Raw genomic sequence first — 15,386 nt, forward strand, 5'->3', positions numbered from 1 at the left:
ACACACTACAGGGAGGTGGTGTTTTTTTTTTAAATTCTGCCTGTCACGTACGAAATTAGAAAAGCGCATTAATTAAATTCTCTTCCCATCCTAAAAGTCAAAATATATGCACACAGTATTTGTAGAAAGCCTACACTACACGGAATATTTACATAAAAAAAAACAATAAAGGAAACAAAGGTAACAATCTCTTGTTGTTATTACGTTACGTTTTTATCCATCATTTTCATTGAGGCTTATTGAATATCGGGTTCACAGGGAACATGAAGCATATATCGGGGTGCAAAGAACACAAGGAAGGGGACACCTTGGATCGGATGCTAGTCCTTAATCATACAGAGACACCAGGTCACCAATCACAGTAATGTGTGATTATGGATGAATACTTACTGAAACAACTGAAAGAATCTGGCTTTTCAAAGGAACAGGGTAATAAATCTAAAATGGAACATGATTTTGTTGCAGCGGTTAGCACTGTGTCTCACACCTCTGGGACCAGAGTTTGAGACGCCACTCCAGGCTCCCTGTGTGTGGAATTTGAATGCTGCATGTCCGTCTCATTGTGGAGTTTCCCCCTGGTACTCCAGTTTCCCCTCCCACAGCCCAAAGACAGAAAGGTGAACCGGAGAATTCTGAATGTGCCTCGCAATGGGTTGGGGCCCCAGCCTGGGTTGTTCCCTACTTTGTGCCCGTAGCCTCTGGGACAGGCTCCAGACCCCCGCAATCCTGCATAAGACAAGCGGGTACAGAAAATGGATGGATGGATGGATTTTGTTTAACTATATTCCAGTTACTAAACCACACCTATGGCTGTGCTTTCCTAAATAAAACTGGCAGTCAGCATCGTATTTAGGTTTCAAATTGATTGGGGTATCTTTCAAAATATTTTAATCTATTAAGAAGCATTTCTTTATTGTGTGCGCTCCCATCATTCTTAGGAAAATACTTTAGAAAGAACAAAATACAAAACAGGAGGTGATTATTTGCATATATAAGCACAGAGTAATGCTGCATTTAGCCAGTCCGTAATTTGTGAAGGAAGAAGTGTTCAAAACAGGCCAAACATCTAATTACAAGCTTCTTCTGTGAATCAGGAAGCGTGACATGTCTATGCGACCGTGAATGTTTACAGAGCAAGATTACAGCATGAACAGAAGCTACACTATCTATTGCTCTATACAGACGTACCGTCATCAATCAAAGAGTCTCTCTAAATCCCAATGTCATGACTTTAAAATAATAAAAGAAAGAATTCTACTATAGGGCATGTTAGATAAATATGGCAACATATTTATTTAAACATTCCGTACAGTTAAGCTCCATCCATTTTGGTAATTGGAATGAACCAAGCATAATTTTTGCAATAAAATATTAATCCAACAGTGTAAATGAAAAAAATATATATATACATTAATTTTAAAAGTAATTTAAAGTCTGCTCCTTAACTACTATTAAACTGTTACTAATCATACAGTAATATATTATTAAATGAAAAGATCCACTTACAATTAAATTTTAGAATGTCTTACAAAGACATCCTACTCCTGTCTTGCACAGTGTTTAGTAAAGACCTTATAAATGTTTAGTAATAACTCCTTTTAGGTATGTCTAGTTACCCACTGTTTTATATTTGCAAGTGATTTAGAAGCTTGTTTTGTAAATACCATGCGTGATTTCAGATGACGCAATACAGTTTTTAATTCGTTAAAGAGTGAATCATCTATTAATAAATTATCAAATGATTAGTAACAGTTTTAAAGGTTTAGGAGCAGCCTCTAAACTGTTACCAAAATTCATTACTTGCAATGTGTGAAAACAAAAATGCTCAATGTGTGGGATTATAAAACTAACAGCCATGACTGTATACTGTATAAATAGATAAAAACTGAGTTACTTATTATCAAACAGTTAAAGTGACATATACTTCTTCAAAAACTATTCGGCTGAGGATCAGAAATCTTCAAATTGTCGGAGGTCACCGCTGCTTTAAAATGTAGATTTTTATCTAGTACTACAAACATTACATCCCACTTATCCTGTGGACAAGGTCAACATGATTCTCACTGAAGACCCCCACTGAGGACCCCCACTGAGGACCCCCATGATGCCTCTACAGGAAACTGAAGCATTTCCTGCGACATAATGGTACCTCTGCCATATAGGTCACTGGTTATATAATTTAAAAAGAATTAACATAGATAAAGAGAAATGGAAACCTTGGTTGCCTGCTTTGCTCTCCACAGCTTTGGTTCACAGTCCACAGCACATAAGAGCCTGACTGGACTCGTGAAACACCATCACTAAGATCAAAACAAGTATATTCAAACTACCACTGGCACTTGGAGAAAAAGCCCGGTTAGTAACCGGGTTTAGTTTGGGCCTTTTTAAAATCAGGCGACAGGGGTTGTTTGCTTCCGACAAAGGGATCTCAGCCTCATTCGGTCTCATCCTTTTCAATGAGTCTCGTACCTGGAAATGCAAAGTAGGGAGTAAGAAGGTTATTGGTCATTGGACAAAACAATGTAGAGATACTGAGTCATCCATCCATCCATCCATCCATCCATCCATCACCATCCGCTTGTCTGGGGTCTGGGTTTGCGGGGGTAGCAACTGCAAGAGAGATACCCAGACCTCCCTCTCCCCAGCCACCTCTACCAACTCTCCGCACTCGGCTGCGAACCACCCCAGAGCTCGCTGGTGGTCCCCAGAAGATGAAGCCAACAGGACGACATCGTCTGCAAAAAGCAGCGAGGCAATCCTGAGGCCACCGAACTGGACACCCTCAACACCCTGACTGCGCCTAGAAATCCTGTCCATAAATATTATAAACAGGACCGATGACAAAGGGCAGCCCTGGCGGAGCTCAACCCGCACTGGGAACACGTCCGACTTATTACCGTCAATGCGGACCAAGCTTCTGCTCCGTTCATACAGGGACCGAATTGCCTGCAGTTGCGGGCCCTGAACCCCATACTCCCGAAGCACCCCCCACAGAGCACCTCGGGGAACCCGGTCGTAAGCCTTCTCTAAGTCCACAAAACACATGTAGACTGGATGAGCAAACTCCCAGGCCCCCTCCAGTAGGGTATAAAGCTGGTCCAGTGTTCCACGGCCAGGACGAAAACCGCATTGTTCCTCCTGAATCTGAGATTCGACTGTCGATCTCACCCTCCTCTCCAGCACCCTGGAATAGACCTTCCCAGGGAGGCTGAGAAGTGTGATCCCCCTGTAGTTGGAACACACTCTCCGGTCCCCTTTCTTGAATAAGGGGACCACCACCCCGGTCTGCCAATCCAGCGGCACTGTCCCTGACCTCCATAACATCCAGAGCCTTCAGGTACCCTGGACGAATCTCGTCCACCCCCGGGGCCCGGCCGCCAAGGAGCTCTTTAACCATACTGGCAGCCTCAGCGATGAGCAAGTCCGCCCCAGCCCCCTCTGGCCCCGTGCCCTCTGATGATTCCAAGGCGGTGCGTGTAGATGTATCTGAGGCAGGGTTGTGGAGGTCCTCAAAGAGTTCCTTCCACCTCCGGGTGATGTCCCCAGGTGAGGTCAACAGCACCCCCTCCCCACTGTAAACAGTAGGAACCAGGAGCTGCTTCCCCTTCCTGATGTTCCAGACGGTTTGCCAGAACCTTTTTGAGGCCGACCGAGAGTCACTTTCCATGGCCTCACCAAACTCCTCCCATGCCGGGTTTTTGCTTCCGCAACCACCCGAGCCGCGTTCCGCCTGGCCTGCCGGTACCCATCAGCTGCCTCCGGAGACCCCCGGGCTAATAATTCCCAGTAAGCCTCCTTCTTCAGCTTGACAGCCCCCCTCACCTCTGGTGTCCACCACCGGGTACGGGGGTTACCGCCACGACTGGCACCATCCACCCTGCAGCCACAGCTCCATATGGCCGTTTCCACAATGGAGGTCCAGAACAATGTCCATTCAGACTCAATGTCCCCAACTTCCCCTGGTACACAGCTGGAGTTCTGCCGGAGGTGAGAGTTGAAGATCTGTTGAACAGGAGCCTCTGCCAGACGTTCCCAGCAGACCCTCACTATGCGCTTGGGCCTGCCAGGTCTGACCGGCTTCCTCCCCCGCCACCTGAGCCAGCTCACTACCAGGTGGTGATCAGTTGACAGCTCTGCCCTTCCCTTCACCCAAGTGTCCAAGGCATAAGGCCGCAGATCAGCTGATACGATTATAAAATCGATCATCGACCTGTAGCCCCGAGAATTTTTGTACCATGTCCACCTATGGACATCCTTATGCTCGAATACGGTGTTCGTTATGGACAAACCATGTATTATCACAGAAGTACAACAACAGAACACCATTCGTGTTCAGACCGGGGAGTCCGGAGATCTCTACCCCCACCCGAAGGTGCAGGGAGACAGCCCACTTGTTCACCAGGGTAAACTTCAATGTTAATGCCAGTAGCCAAGGGCGTAACTTTGGCTGGAACATTGGGGGGTCGAGGTCTCCACCCATTACGGGGGAAACATGATTATTGGGGGGGTTATATTGGCTGGATCTGATTATTGGGGGGGTCATGACCCCCCTAACCCCCCTGGAAATTACGTCCATGCCAGTAGCCCCACCCCCGCCTGGCATCGCTCACCCGCCGCAACTCCAGAAGAAAAGAGCATCCAGCCCCTCTCCAGGAGATTGGTTCCAGAGCCCACGCTATGTTTTGAGGTGAGCCCGACTATATCTAGCCGGTATCTGTCAACCTCACGCACAAGCTCAAGCTCCTTCCCCACCAGAGAGGTGACATTCCATGTCGTGAAAGCCAGTTTAGTCAGCCGGGGATTGGTCCACCAGGGTCTCCCTTGGCTGCCACCCAATTCACATCGCACCCATGACATTCCCCACCTGGGTGTGTAGAGTCAATTATCATTTCCATCTGCTATTAAGAAGAGTTCTAGGAAAAAGATTATTATAGTGATACATAATTCATGATAAGTGTAGAGTCATCAATTATGTATCACTATAATAACCTTTTTCCTGGAACATTTCTCACTAGCAGATGGAAACTGTTGGTTTAAAAAAAAAAATTTATGGTAAATTCCATCCGTCACCAGTATTCACGTTTGCCCCATATTACTGTTGCCTCACACCTCCAGGGTTCAGGGTTTGAATCCCGCCTCTGCTCTGTGCGTGATGTTTGAATGCTCCCTCTTCATGCAGTTTGTCTAACTGGAGTTTGGGGCTCGGACCACTTAGAACCTCTATGCTCTATACCGGTGTTTCCCAACCCAGTCCTCAGAGACCTCCAGTCGGTCCATGTTTTTGCTCCCTGCCAGACAGTCCACATTTTTGCTCTGGCAGGGAGATGGGAGGGAGCGAAAAAGCTACCTGTAATAGGCTACAGGCCCCGAGACCCTGTCAGGGTAGGAAGGTGGATGGATGTTTGCTGCTGTTTGTTAGAAAGGCATAGCATATATATAAATTAAATTAGTGCTGATGAAATTTACCATGAATGAGATACCAAGGCTATGATAGTTTTGCAGTGAAGATTGATTGAAAGTTATGATACAGAAATATCAGCAAAACCAACATACAGTATAGCTCAGGATTTTCACAGATTTAAAACAGGACTGAAGTTCCCTTGTTAATTTTGTTGGTCCAAGTTTGCGTCTGTGGCTTTCTCTCATCACAGTGTACACATCTTACTTCCTCCACCTCTTCAAAGACCCTCAGGAAGTTTAGTCTCAGGACCCCAGCCACCTCAGCCTCGGTCCAGTTTCTCTGCAGAAGCTCCTGGATCAAGGCAGGATACTTGGAGACATCTTCCAACCCATTAGGGAATCTTCCAGAAGAGATATTTGTCAACATCAATATATCATGATACAAATGAAACTCGCCCAAAAAATAAACAAATATTTCACAATATACAGATAATTGTTAATATACTAAACAATGTTACACTATATTCTTACATGGAAGCACCATCGTAATCCCCCCCGATTCCTATTGATTCAGCTCCTGCCACTTTTCTGATGTGATCAAAATGATCTATAAGAAAAAAAAAGCTTATTACTCGAAATATTACTTCTCTCTTGTAATTTTATTCATCTGTCTAAGAGGGCAAATGTGAATTTGATTATAAATTAAAAGAATATTTCTCACCAGCCACGATGGAGATATTTCCCTTATTACCACAGGCCACAAACCCACTGTGCATGTTGACCATAATAATCCCATGGTTTTCTTTCTGGAACAAGGTGTAATGGACAGGTGGTTAGAAGCCCCCCCCCCATGTGTTAATACATGAAAATGACATAAAACTCTTTACTTAGACTTGGACCGTGTCAAATAATTATGACTAGAAGACTATTATGCCTGCTGTTCTCATTGATACATATAGTCTAATATCAGAAATAGTCAGTTTTGCCACGCAGTCGTCCACGCAGTCATCCACGCATTCGTCCACGCATTCGTCCACGCAGTCGTCCACGCAGTCGTCCACGCATTCGTCCACGCAGTCGTCCACGCATTCGTCCACGCATTCGTCCACGCAGTCGTCCACGCAGTCGTCCACGCATTCGTCCACGCAGTCGACCACGCAGTCGTCCACAATCAGTCAGGGCAGTCTCACCAGCATTCCAAGCAGCCAGTCGGGAACGTTGCGCAGGTGCTGGCACACTTCAAAGGCAGATGAGTGGCTGAAGATGACGGGGGCTGTGGAGACTTCCAGAACATTCTCAGCTGTATCCCAGGAGGTGTGGGACAGGTCGATGATCATCCCCAACCGATTCATCTCCGACACCACTTCCTGCAACACCGGATATATGCGTTTCACTGTGCTGTCATCATAACCCTCAGAAATATAACTTAATATCAGTTAACCAACACATTTCTACAGCCATTCAAGTGTAAGTAGGAGTCTTACCTTTCCAAAATGTGTTAGGCTATTGTTTTTTCTCAGATAAAATTCATAGATGCGTGAAGATGATTCTGCCCTGAATTGAACAAAAAAGCACAATTGCTTTACTAGGAAAGAGTCGAACCTCCTTAATATGTGAGGGTTAGCCTGTCTTTATATTTACACTGTGGTTCAGTGGACACCTTCAGAAGACAAAGAAAGAGGAGAGACCAAATCCCAGGAGGGGCCCTTGTGAAAGACCCTGGAGCAAGGAACCAGGCCCAAACTGTTACAGTAACCTGCTATACAAAAGGATAAAGGATAAATGCCTGCACAATGCTCTAAAAATATATTCACTATTCACAAGACCTATGACTCTAATGTGACTTATGGTCATAATGTGACTGTACCATAAGTCTGGTAAGAGCTCCAGCTCTACATAACCAGAAACATGTCAACTTTGGACTGGAAGCCTCTGTTTGTGTGTGTGTGTGTGTGTGTGTTTCCCAGCCTGAGGACAAAATGACACAGCGCTTCCTCACCAGGGGGTGTTGCACGTGTGCGTCAGAGACATGGACCTCACGCCCAGCCGGTAGAACATTCGCAGGGCGGCTAGGCTGCTGTCTATGGAATGTCCCCCTTCGATGCTTATCAAGCAGGCAATCTTTGTGCAGTTTCTCAGACCTGCAGAGTGTCAATGAGGAACTGACAGACAATGCAGTGGCTGGGACAATGGAGAGCATATGGAATTCATGCCACTGACTACAGCCTAGTGCTTTAAAGCTTGACAGAACAAGAGGCCAGCTAACCCACCCACCCCACCACAGCAGTTTAACTGGATAACACAATCTTGGAAAACTTGCTAATGCACAGACAGAAATGAGGATGCATCCACGAGATAAGTTCACATTAGAGTGGTCTGTCATCGCAGTGGTGCATATTTATGCAATACTTTCTGTACTCTTGTCAGCTTGATCAGGGTGATAAACTACAAGGAAGCTTGCAGACTTCTCATTACATAAATTTTCCTGTTGCTCGTGGGAGTTTTACTTCCACAAAAATGTTCTGAGGGCAGAATGAAAAATTATTGGTTCAGAGAGATAACCAATTACATTGTAGAGGAGGTGGGTCTAAGCAACTAGAGGAGGTGGGACCAAGACATCTGATTGGTTGGTCCTGCCTCCTCTAGCGGCTTGGACCCACGTCCTCTACAATGTGACTGGTTATGTCTCTCAACCAATCATTTTTGTTTCTGCCCTCAGAACATTTTTGTGCAAGTAAATAATAATTCCAGCCCTCAATTCTGAGATTGGTTTAATGAATTTTCCCCATTACAACTACTCTATTAAAATCAATATTATTTTGCATGAACATATGGCAGGTTCTAATAAATAACGTGTTAAAAAAAGAAAAAAGGACAACATGAAGACTTGATTGACTCAATTCACCAGTATTCCGCTGAGGCACAGAAACACGAGGGATACCTTGGGCTGAGGTGACCAGCTCGAGCTCAGGATACTCGCTGCACATGCGGTGGATCACGTCAATCTGCTCCATGGTGAGTCTGACCGCATCCTTCTCCTGGGCGGTGCACATGACATAGGCAGAAAACACCTGCCGAGAGCAGACTGCATGAGCTACAGCATGAAAACATCTGCCGAGAGCAGACTGCATGAGCTACAGCGTGAAAACATCTGCCGAGAGCAGACTGCATGATCTACAGCATGAAAACATCTGCCGAGAGCAGACTGCATGAGCTACAGCGTGAAAACATCTGCCGAGAGCAGACTGCATGATCTACAGCGTGAAAACATCTGCCAGGAGCAGACTGCATGAGCTACAGCGTGAAAACATCTGCCGAGAGCAGACTGCATGAGCTACAGCATGAAAACATCTGCCGAGAGCAGACTGCATGAGCTACAGCGTGAAAACACATGGGGGCCTCACAATCACACCATGAAGTCAAAATAGATTGTAGCAGCATATTCATGGCAGAATATTTTGCCTTTCTTGCTTGTGATCAAAATTCAAGTTTACAAAATTTACTGTCTAGTCAAGGAAAATCTCCTCATTATACACGTTCAGAAAAAAGAGCACCAATTTGTAAATTTGCTTGTCACTGTGGCTGTACCCTCAAGTGTAAATGTACCTTTTAAGATACAGAAATGGACTATGAGGAACATTTTTGTACCTTTGGGGGTAGATTAATGTTGTTTGTACCTTGGGAATGTGTGGAAGTAAAATTGGACATTAGTAGGCCCGGGAGGGGAGGCATATTGGGTCTGTTATGTCTTAGGCCTTAGGCCAGAAGAGATTGTTTTGAATACTGTGTGACCTCGCTTTGTGATAGCTGCCTGCAGTTGGCTCCGCAGAAGCTCGGACCTTGGAGGGGCAGACAGTGGAGCAAAGGGGGGGAGAAACCATTGCAGGAAGAGACTCGAAGCCACCCCAACTGGTGCACAAAGAGTTATAGCTTAATAGAATAGTAGTAGTCAATATATAATATGTTATATGCAATTGATCGTATCATGTTAATCATACTTATGTTAATCATACTAATCATATGGTAACCATGTATTTTCAGTGATTCAGAGACAATACGTCAATGTGTTAATCATTAATCAAACATTAACACTGATTCAATGTCATATAATTAATATCTATATACATATCTCATGTAGAGTCTAGAAGCCGAGGCTGTCTCCAGCAAGTTCAGCAAAGCGCTCCCATCACACTCTGGCGCTTGGTACCAAGTCACCCCCGGCACACAGAGCAACCAGTAGATAAAACATAACTACCAGGCCTTCTAAGGCCTGATTGGTCATGAAACATCAACAAACTAAGCTGAAACGTATAACAAACACAATTCTCCCGCTCCATTGGTTCACTTTGGTAGCAAGGTAAAATCCACCCATTGTATGCAACTTACTGGAGAAATGTAAATGTACCTTTTAAGATACAGAAATGGACTATGAGGAACACTTTTGTACCTTTGGGGGTAGATTAATGTTGTTTGTACCTTGGGAATGTCCATTTCTGCACTTTAAATTAGGCTAAAAGGTACATTTACCTGCAGCTAAGCCACAATCGGCAGACCCTTCAGGGTACGGTCCCAGTGACAAGCAATGGTAAAAAATGGGACTCTATTTTTTGATAGTTTTTCTGGCCCTTTCCCTAGAGTTGCTGTGTGCTATTTGAAGCCAGGTGTATTCTGGAACCTGGAATCTGTGAACTCACATTGAAAATATTTACTAAGAAAAATAATGGCTTCATGCTGACATATATTAAATACGACTAACTTTATTGTCTTCCTCACAATTCTTTGAAGTCTACTCCAAACAAACACTGATTGGATGGAAATTCTCATAAAAATGTTCATGTAGCCTTTCATGGCTGCATCGCCACTTACACACCTAGCAGGGAAACAACAGCACTCCAAATTTTAGAGAGGTGAGAAAATCCCTTACACTCCAGACAAGGATCCCAAACAAAGTTTATAGTGATATTTATTTATACAGCAGGCCATAAACAAACCAAATGAGGATCTCACATATGCATCAGAGATGCATAAAAATGGAAAATTATCATACGTACTTATTTAAGGGCTGGCCCAGCAAAACTAAACTTAAAAAACAACCCAAGGAAAAGCACCCATAACAAATCAATTCAAGGTTCTAATTCAAAGCTGGTGACATCACACTGTAACCGTGAGAATCACACTATCAAATCCATAATCAACCCAATCACCTTGGAATGATATTCCATATGGTGGGAGGTACCCCTTGGCCAGAGAATTAAACAAGCAGAATGTTACAAAAGAAGACACCATGTAAATAAAACTTTACCACAGTCATCAGAGTTGGGTAATTCAGGTCCAGAGAGTAAAAATCCAGACCAAGATTTTGTTTCGACCAACCAGTTGAGCTTAGAGAGTCACAATTACTGAGTATTCAACTGGTTGGTTGAAACAAAATCTTGGTCTGGACTTTTACTCTCTGGACTTGAATTACCTGAATTACCCAAATCTGCCAGACATTCCTCCACCCCCCAAGAGGCAGCCCCACCCCTGCGTTCACATCTGGTACCATTTTCCACACAAACAGCAACACGGCACATAAAGAAAATATTCAAAACAAAACCCACAGGCTAAAATCCAAAAGTCACTGATGCCACACTTTAAGTCCACTTGGCCTCTTTTTGCCTTCATTTAATTACCATTATTGCAAACCACTTCCTCGTCTACTATACTAAATTTCAGAATCTGTCAGATATTATTCAGCCGCTTCTGAAGAGCTAAGCACTGCATTCCTACCAGCTGTGGAATGAGTCTAAAGCACAGAATTCTCCCACACGATGTTACAAGAACAGCTGTATCTATTCATCCACACATAATAATTCCCTTCCTAACAAACACCGGTAAGTAACGGGTGAGGCTCGCTTACAGGTACAGTAGGAGTCACGTGTTCTTGCTAAAGGCAATTATATTTGTCAGGCCAAACCAACTACTTCCAGGTCCCACTTTGACCGTAAGCCTAATTAACGTGCTTTTAATGCTGCATTTGTTGTTTTCGATATGTTACAATATTTAAAATACATTCAAAATATCCTACTAGGTTATACAATAAACGAGAATGGATATAGGCCATATTTTTCTGCAATGAATTACCTGTGTTCCGATGTGTCCTTCTTTCAGACGATTTATATCTGTGGCAACATTGCTAATATTGTGTAGGTCGATTTGGTTCAATCTGTTATTATGAAGGATTCTTAACTGCAGAGCAAGGTCGTTGTGTCTGTAAAGGTAACGTAAACAAATATATCAAAAAGACACAGTTTTTCCAACCCAACATACGATGTAAACTTTCTGTCAAGTAAAAAAAGTCAAAATTACTACTGTAAGTAAGACAGCTGTTTTTCTTTGTCCCAGCACTTCTTCGTCAACACACTATTCATAACGCGTCTCTTCTTGCTGACTGGCGTCAAAGGGCAGCTCCGCTTTCGGTTCAGCCTGTCACATCCCAGTGTAGGCATTCCCAGTTTGTGCCGGTATAAAAGCACTTACCCGTCAATAAGTGGATATTCTCTCATCAGTCGCAGTGCTCTATGTATCGGGCCGGACCCTGACGCCAATCCGATGAAAGTGTAAAAAAACACCGTCCATCCAATTTTGCAGGATGTCCGGGGTGACATAGTTCCCGACGTACGATAAATCCCCCTTTTTTACAGATGTGACCGGCTTCAGATACCTCGCCCCGTATAGAATTTAACCGACGTCTGTTTCTTTCATGTGTGCTGGAGAAATGATTCCTGAGTTGAATGAAAGGTAAAATATACAAATTCAGTAATGTCGATAAACGTCGTTCTGGCGTTTAAGCGACGCTTTGAACTTTGAGTGCAGTGCTCAAAAAAAGCATTTGTGCAAGAAATACAAAGTATAGCACGTACACTGTTTTTCATCCACTTCATACACAGTTTTGCATCCCCGAGGTTGCGTTGCTATATATTATGTCTTACCTTGATTTTGAAGTTGTTGTTCTATAAGGACATAAGAAATGTAGTAAATACCCTTGGTAAACTTAGTTGACAGTAATGTCTGGCACCTAAAATGTTACTCAAAAAGACGCTCTGAAAAAGGAAAGCTGATTTGACAGTGGCTCTTGCAGGGGTCTGGCGCAGTGAGCATTCGGAGGCGTGTCTATAAGCTCTTCCTGGATCCCGAGATCACTAGGTGCTCATGACATTCATAAAGGATCGATAGTCCAAAAGGAACGCTGCAGCAGGTCTGCGTCAGGGTTACTCATATTGAACCTATTCCTGCAAGCGCGTTTTTATAAACACATACGTATCTGTGGTTAGTGTGGTATATGCACTGTGTGCCTTACTAAAGGTAATGTGGATAAGATATCAACATCTTTTATGTAAAGATTCTTATTCTATACATCTTTCGTCATTATGATTCGTGTTGTCAAGAAAAATTACACATTAAGGTTAAAATTCATTGATTAATAGAATTACGTACGTGTGCGTGTCTTCCTAATAGTATCAACATTGGCAACACTGTATCTAATCTATTTTGGTTTTTAATGTCCGTTTTAAGTTTTTAATTGAATAGCCTAAGTGCAGAGGATAATGTTCTGTTTCATAACAAAATCTTTTTGTTGTATAATAGTTATTCCAAAACAATATCAAGTAGGCTACATGTTGACAGGCTACCCACTGACAGTAGTAATGTTATGCTTAAAATTGTTTTATTCCTAAAAAGTAACATCATAAAGGCCGAATGATATATGACATTAAACCCTAATACAAACTGGAAGAAAACAGGAAGCACTGATGAAAAAGGTAATATTACGGTGGTTTAATTAAACTGAACTTCGTCTAAACAATGACTTGTAGTATCCCACCCACAGTGGTTTGTGAAGCCAAAGTTTCTCGTTGTTGTCGTTAAATACAGTTTCAAGCTAATTTAAGCGGACTAATGCGTTTGAAAAGCTGAAATCGCTAGGCGCATGGATTTCACTTAGGCTGATGTGAGACAGAGATAGTCATGTTCAGTAAAACACCAAGAAAAAAAATAATGGATTTTACTACTGTGGGAAATAACGGCGACTTCCGTAGAGTACTTCTAGGTTCTCAATTTTACTGCCCTCTGGCGTTAATTTATTTGGGGAAAAAAACTTACCAGTCAGGGGCGGTATGCTACTTGGTTTGAAATAAATGTATTGTTCTTATTACTATTATAAATATTAATTGCATTCTTATGTTTGGGCTAAAATTTGTCCTCTGGGAACAGGCGACACACAAACGTAAGCACACTTTTTTGATGCACTTTTAACTATCGAGTCGCTTCAGTTGGTGAAAAGCAAAGTTGACGGAAAACAATAAAAGGAAAATAATGGAAAGTGTTTGTGGAAACAAGATAGTCTAAAGAAATCAGACTGAGTTTCATATTTGTAAAAACTGTAAAATGTGACTGAAAGCATTGCACAAATAATTTATTGGTTTTCAAAATTGTCTTTTGCTTCTTAATGCTGGCAGTCTAGTGTAATACTTGGAGGACAAATGCATCTGGCCCCCCTAACAGAATATCTGGCCCCAGTCTGCCCCCCCCCCCCCCCCCCCACCAAAATTGAAATGGTGCAGAACAGTCACTGTGACCAGTAAAATATTATGAAATTATCTTTCATTTTCGCTTGAACAAGTACATTGGAAAGTTTTTCACATAACCAGTCTTGCTGTCCTTTGAGAAACACACACAGCAAAGCTTGAGGTCTGAGTGCAGGGTTAGGCCATTTAGCAGGTGTCCCTGGCTAAGGGCCTTGCTCAGTGCTTGATGTGGGGGGAAAAGAAGTGCAGGTACCCCCCCACCCTGTCATTCAGTACCAGGCACAGGAACCCCCCCCCCTTGTTTTTTTCAGTGCCAGGCACAGGTACCCCCCCCCCCTTGTTATTCAGTGCCAGGTGCAGGTACCCCCCCCCCCCCCTTGTTTCTTCAGTGCCAGGCGGAGGTACACTCCCTGCCCCCCTTGTTATTCAGTGCCAGGCACAGGTACCCCCCCCCTTGTTTTTTCAGTGCCAGGTGCAGGTACCCACCCCCCTTGTTTTTTCAGTGCCAGGCACAGGTACCCCCCCCTTGTTATTCAGTGCCAGGTGCAGGTACCCCCCCCCCCTTGTTTTTTCAGTGCCAGGTGCAGGTACCCCCCCCCCTTGTTTTTTCAGTGCCAGGCGCAGGTACCCCCCCCCCCCTTGTTATTCAGTGCCAGGCACAGGTACCCCCCCCCTTGTTTTTTCAGTGCCAGGTGCAGGTACCCCCCCCCCCCCTTGTTTTTTCAGTGCCAGGCACAGGTACACCCCCCCCCCCCCTTGTTATTCAATGCCAGGCGCAGGGACCCCCCCCCCCCCTTGTCATTTAGTGCCAGGCACAGGTGTCCCCCCCCTTGTTATTCAGTGCCAGGTGCAGGTACCCCCCCCCCTTGTTATTCAGTGCCAGGTGCAGGTACCCCCCCCCCTTGTTTTTTCAGTGCCAGGCGCAGGTACCCCCCCCCCCTTGTTTTTTCAGTGCCAGGCGCAGGTACCCCCCCCCCCCTCTTGTTATTCAGTGCCAGGCACAGGTACCCCCCCCCCCCCTTGTCATTTAGTGCCAGGCACAGGTGTCCCCCCCCCTTGTTATTCAGTGCCAGGCGCAGGTACCCCCCCCCCTTGTTTTTTCAGTGCCAGGCGCAGGTACCCCCTCTTCTTATTCAGTGCCAGGTGCAGGTACCCCCCCCCCCCTTGTTATTCAATGCCAGGCGCAGGGACCCCCCCCCTTGTCATTTAGTGCCAGGCACAGGTACTAGCAGATATTGAGAGGTGCTAGTACTGCATACCAGTGAATACTGGCCCACTTCAAGCACTGCCCTTGCTCAATAGCCCAACGTAGATCTGACTATTGCAGTGAGGACTGGCCTCACACCACAACCTTCTGATCACAGCCACAGACATTAACTTGCCCGAAGGGAATATATTTTGTTTAAAAAAAGCAATCTTTAC

At 44.4% G+C, this 15,386-nt stretch overlaps 1 protein-coding gene across 3 annotated transcripts; it reads right to left on the reverse strand.

Moving 5' to 3' along the window:
- Positions 1 to 1,269: 1,269 nt before the first annotated feature.
- Positions 1,270 to 12,581, reverse strand: dpep2 (dipeptidase 2). 3 transcript variants are annotated; one of them, XM_023790319.2, is made up of 11 exons: positions 12,372 to 12,581; positions 11,920 to 12,164; positions 11,524 to 11,650; positions 8,342 to 8,471; positions 7,400 to 7,541; positions 6,885 to 6,954; positions 6,591 to 6,767; positions 6,122 to 6,206; positions 5,932 to 6,007; positions 5,666 to 5,801; positions 1,270 to 2,469 (listed from the first exon to the last, which is right to left on the reverse strand). In XM_023790319.2, the coding sequence occupies exons 2-11, from the start codon at positions 12,045 to 12,047 to the stop codon at positions 2,251 to 2,253; spliced, it is 1,290 nt and encodes a 429-aa protein (XP_023646087.1). In that variant the 5' UTR covers positions 12,048 to 12,164; positions 12,372 to 12,581; the 3' UTR covers positions 1,270 to 2,250. The 3 variants fall into 3 exon arrangements, with proteins under 3 accessions (XP_023646087.1, XP_023646089.1, XP_023646088.1); XM_023790321.2 differs by lacking the exon at positions 11,920 to 12,164; XM_023790320.2 differs by lacking the exons at positions 11,920 to 12,164; positions 12,372 to 12,581 and adding an exon at positions 11,749 to 11,894.
- Positions 12,582 to 15,386: the final 2,805 nt, after the last annotated feature.

The sequence above is a fragment of the Paramormyrops kingsleyae genome, chromosome 11 (genome assembly GCF_048594095.1).
Source record: "Paramormyrops kingsleyae isolate MSU_618 chromosome 11, PKINGS_0.4, whole genome shotgun sequence".
Taxonomy (NCBI): domain Eukaryota; kingdom Metazoa; phylum Chordata; class Actinopteri; order Osteoglossiformes; family Mormyridae; genus Paramormyrops; species Paramormyrops kingsleyae.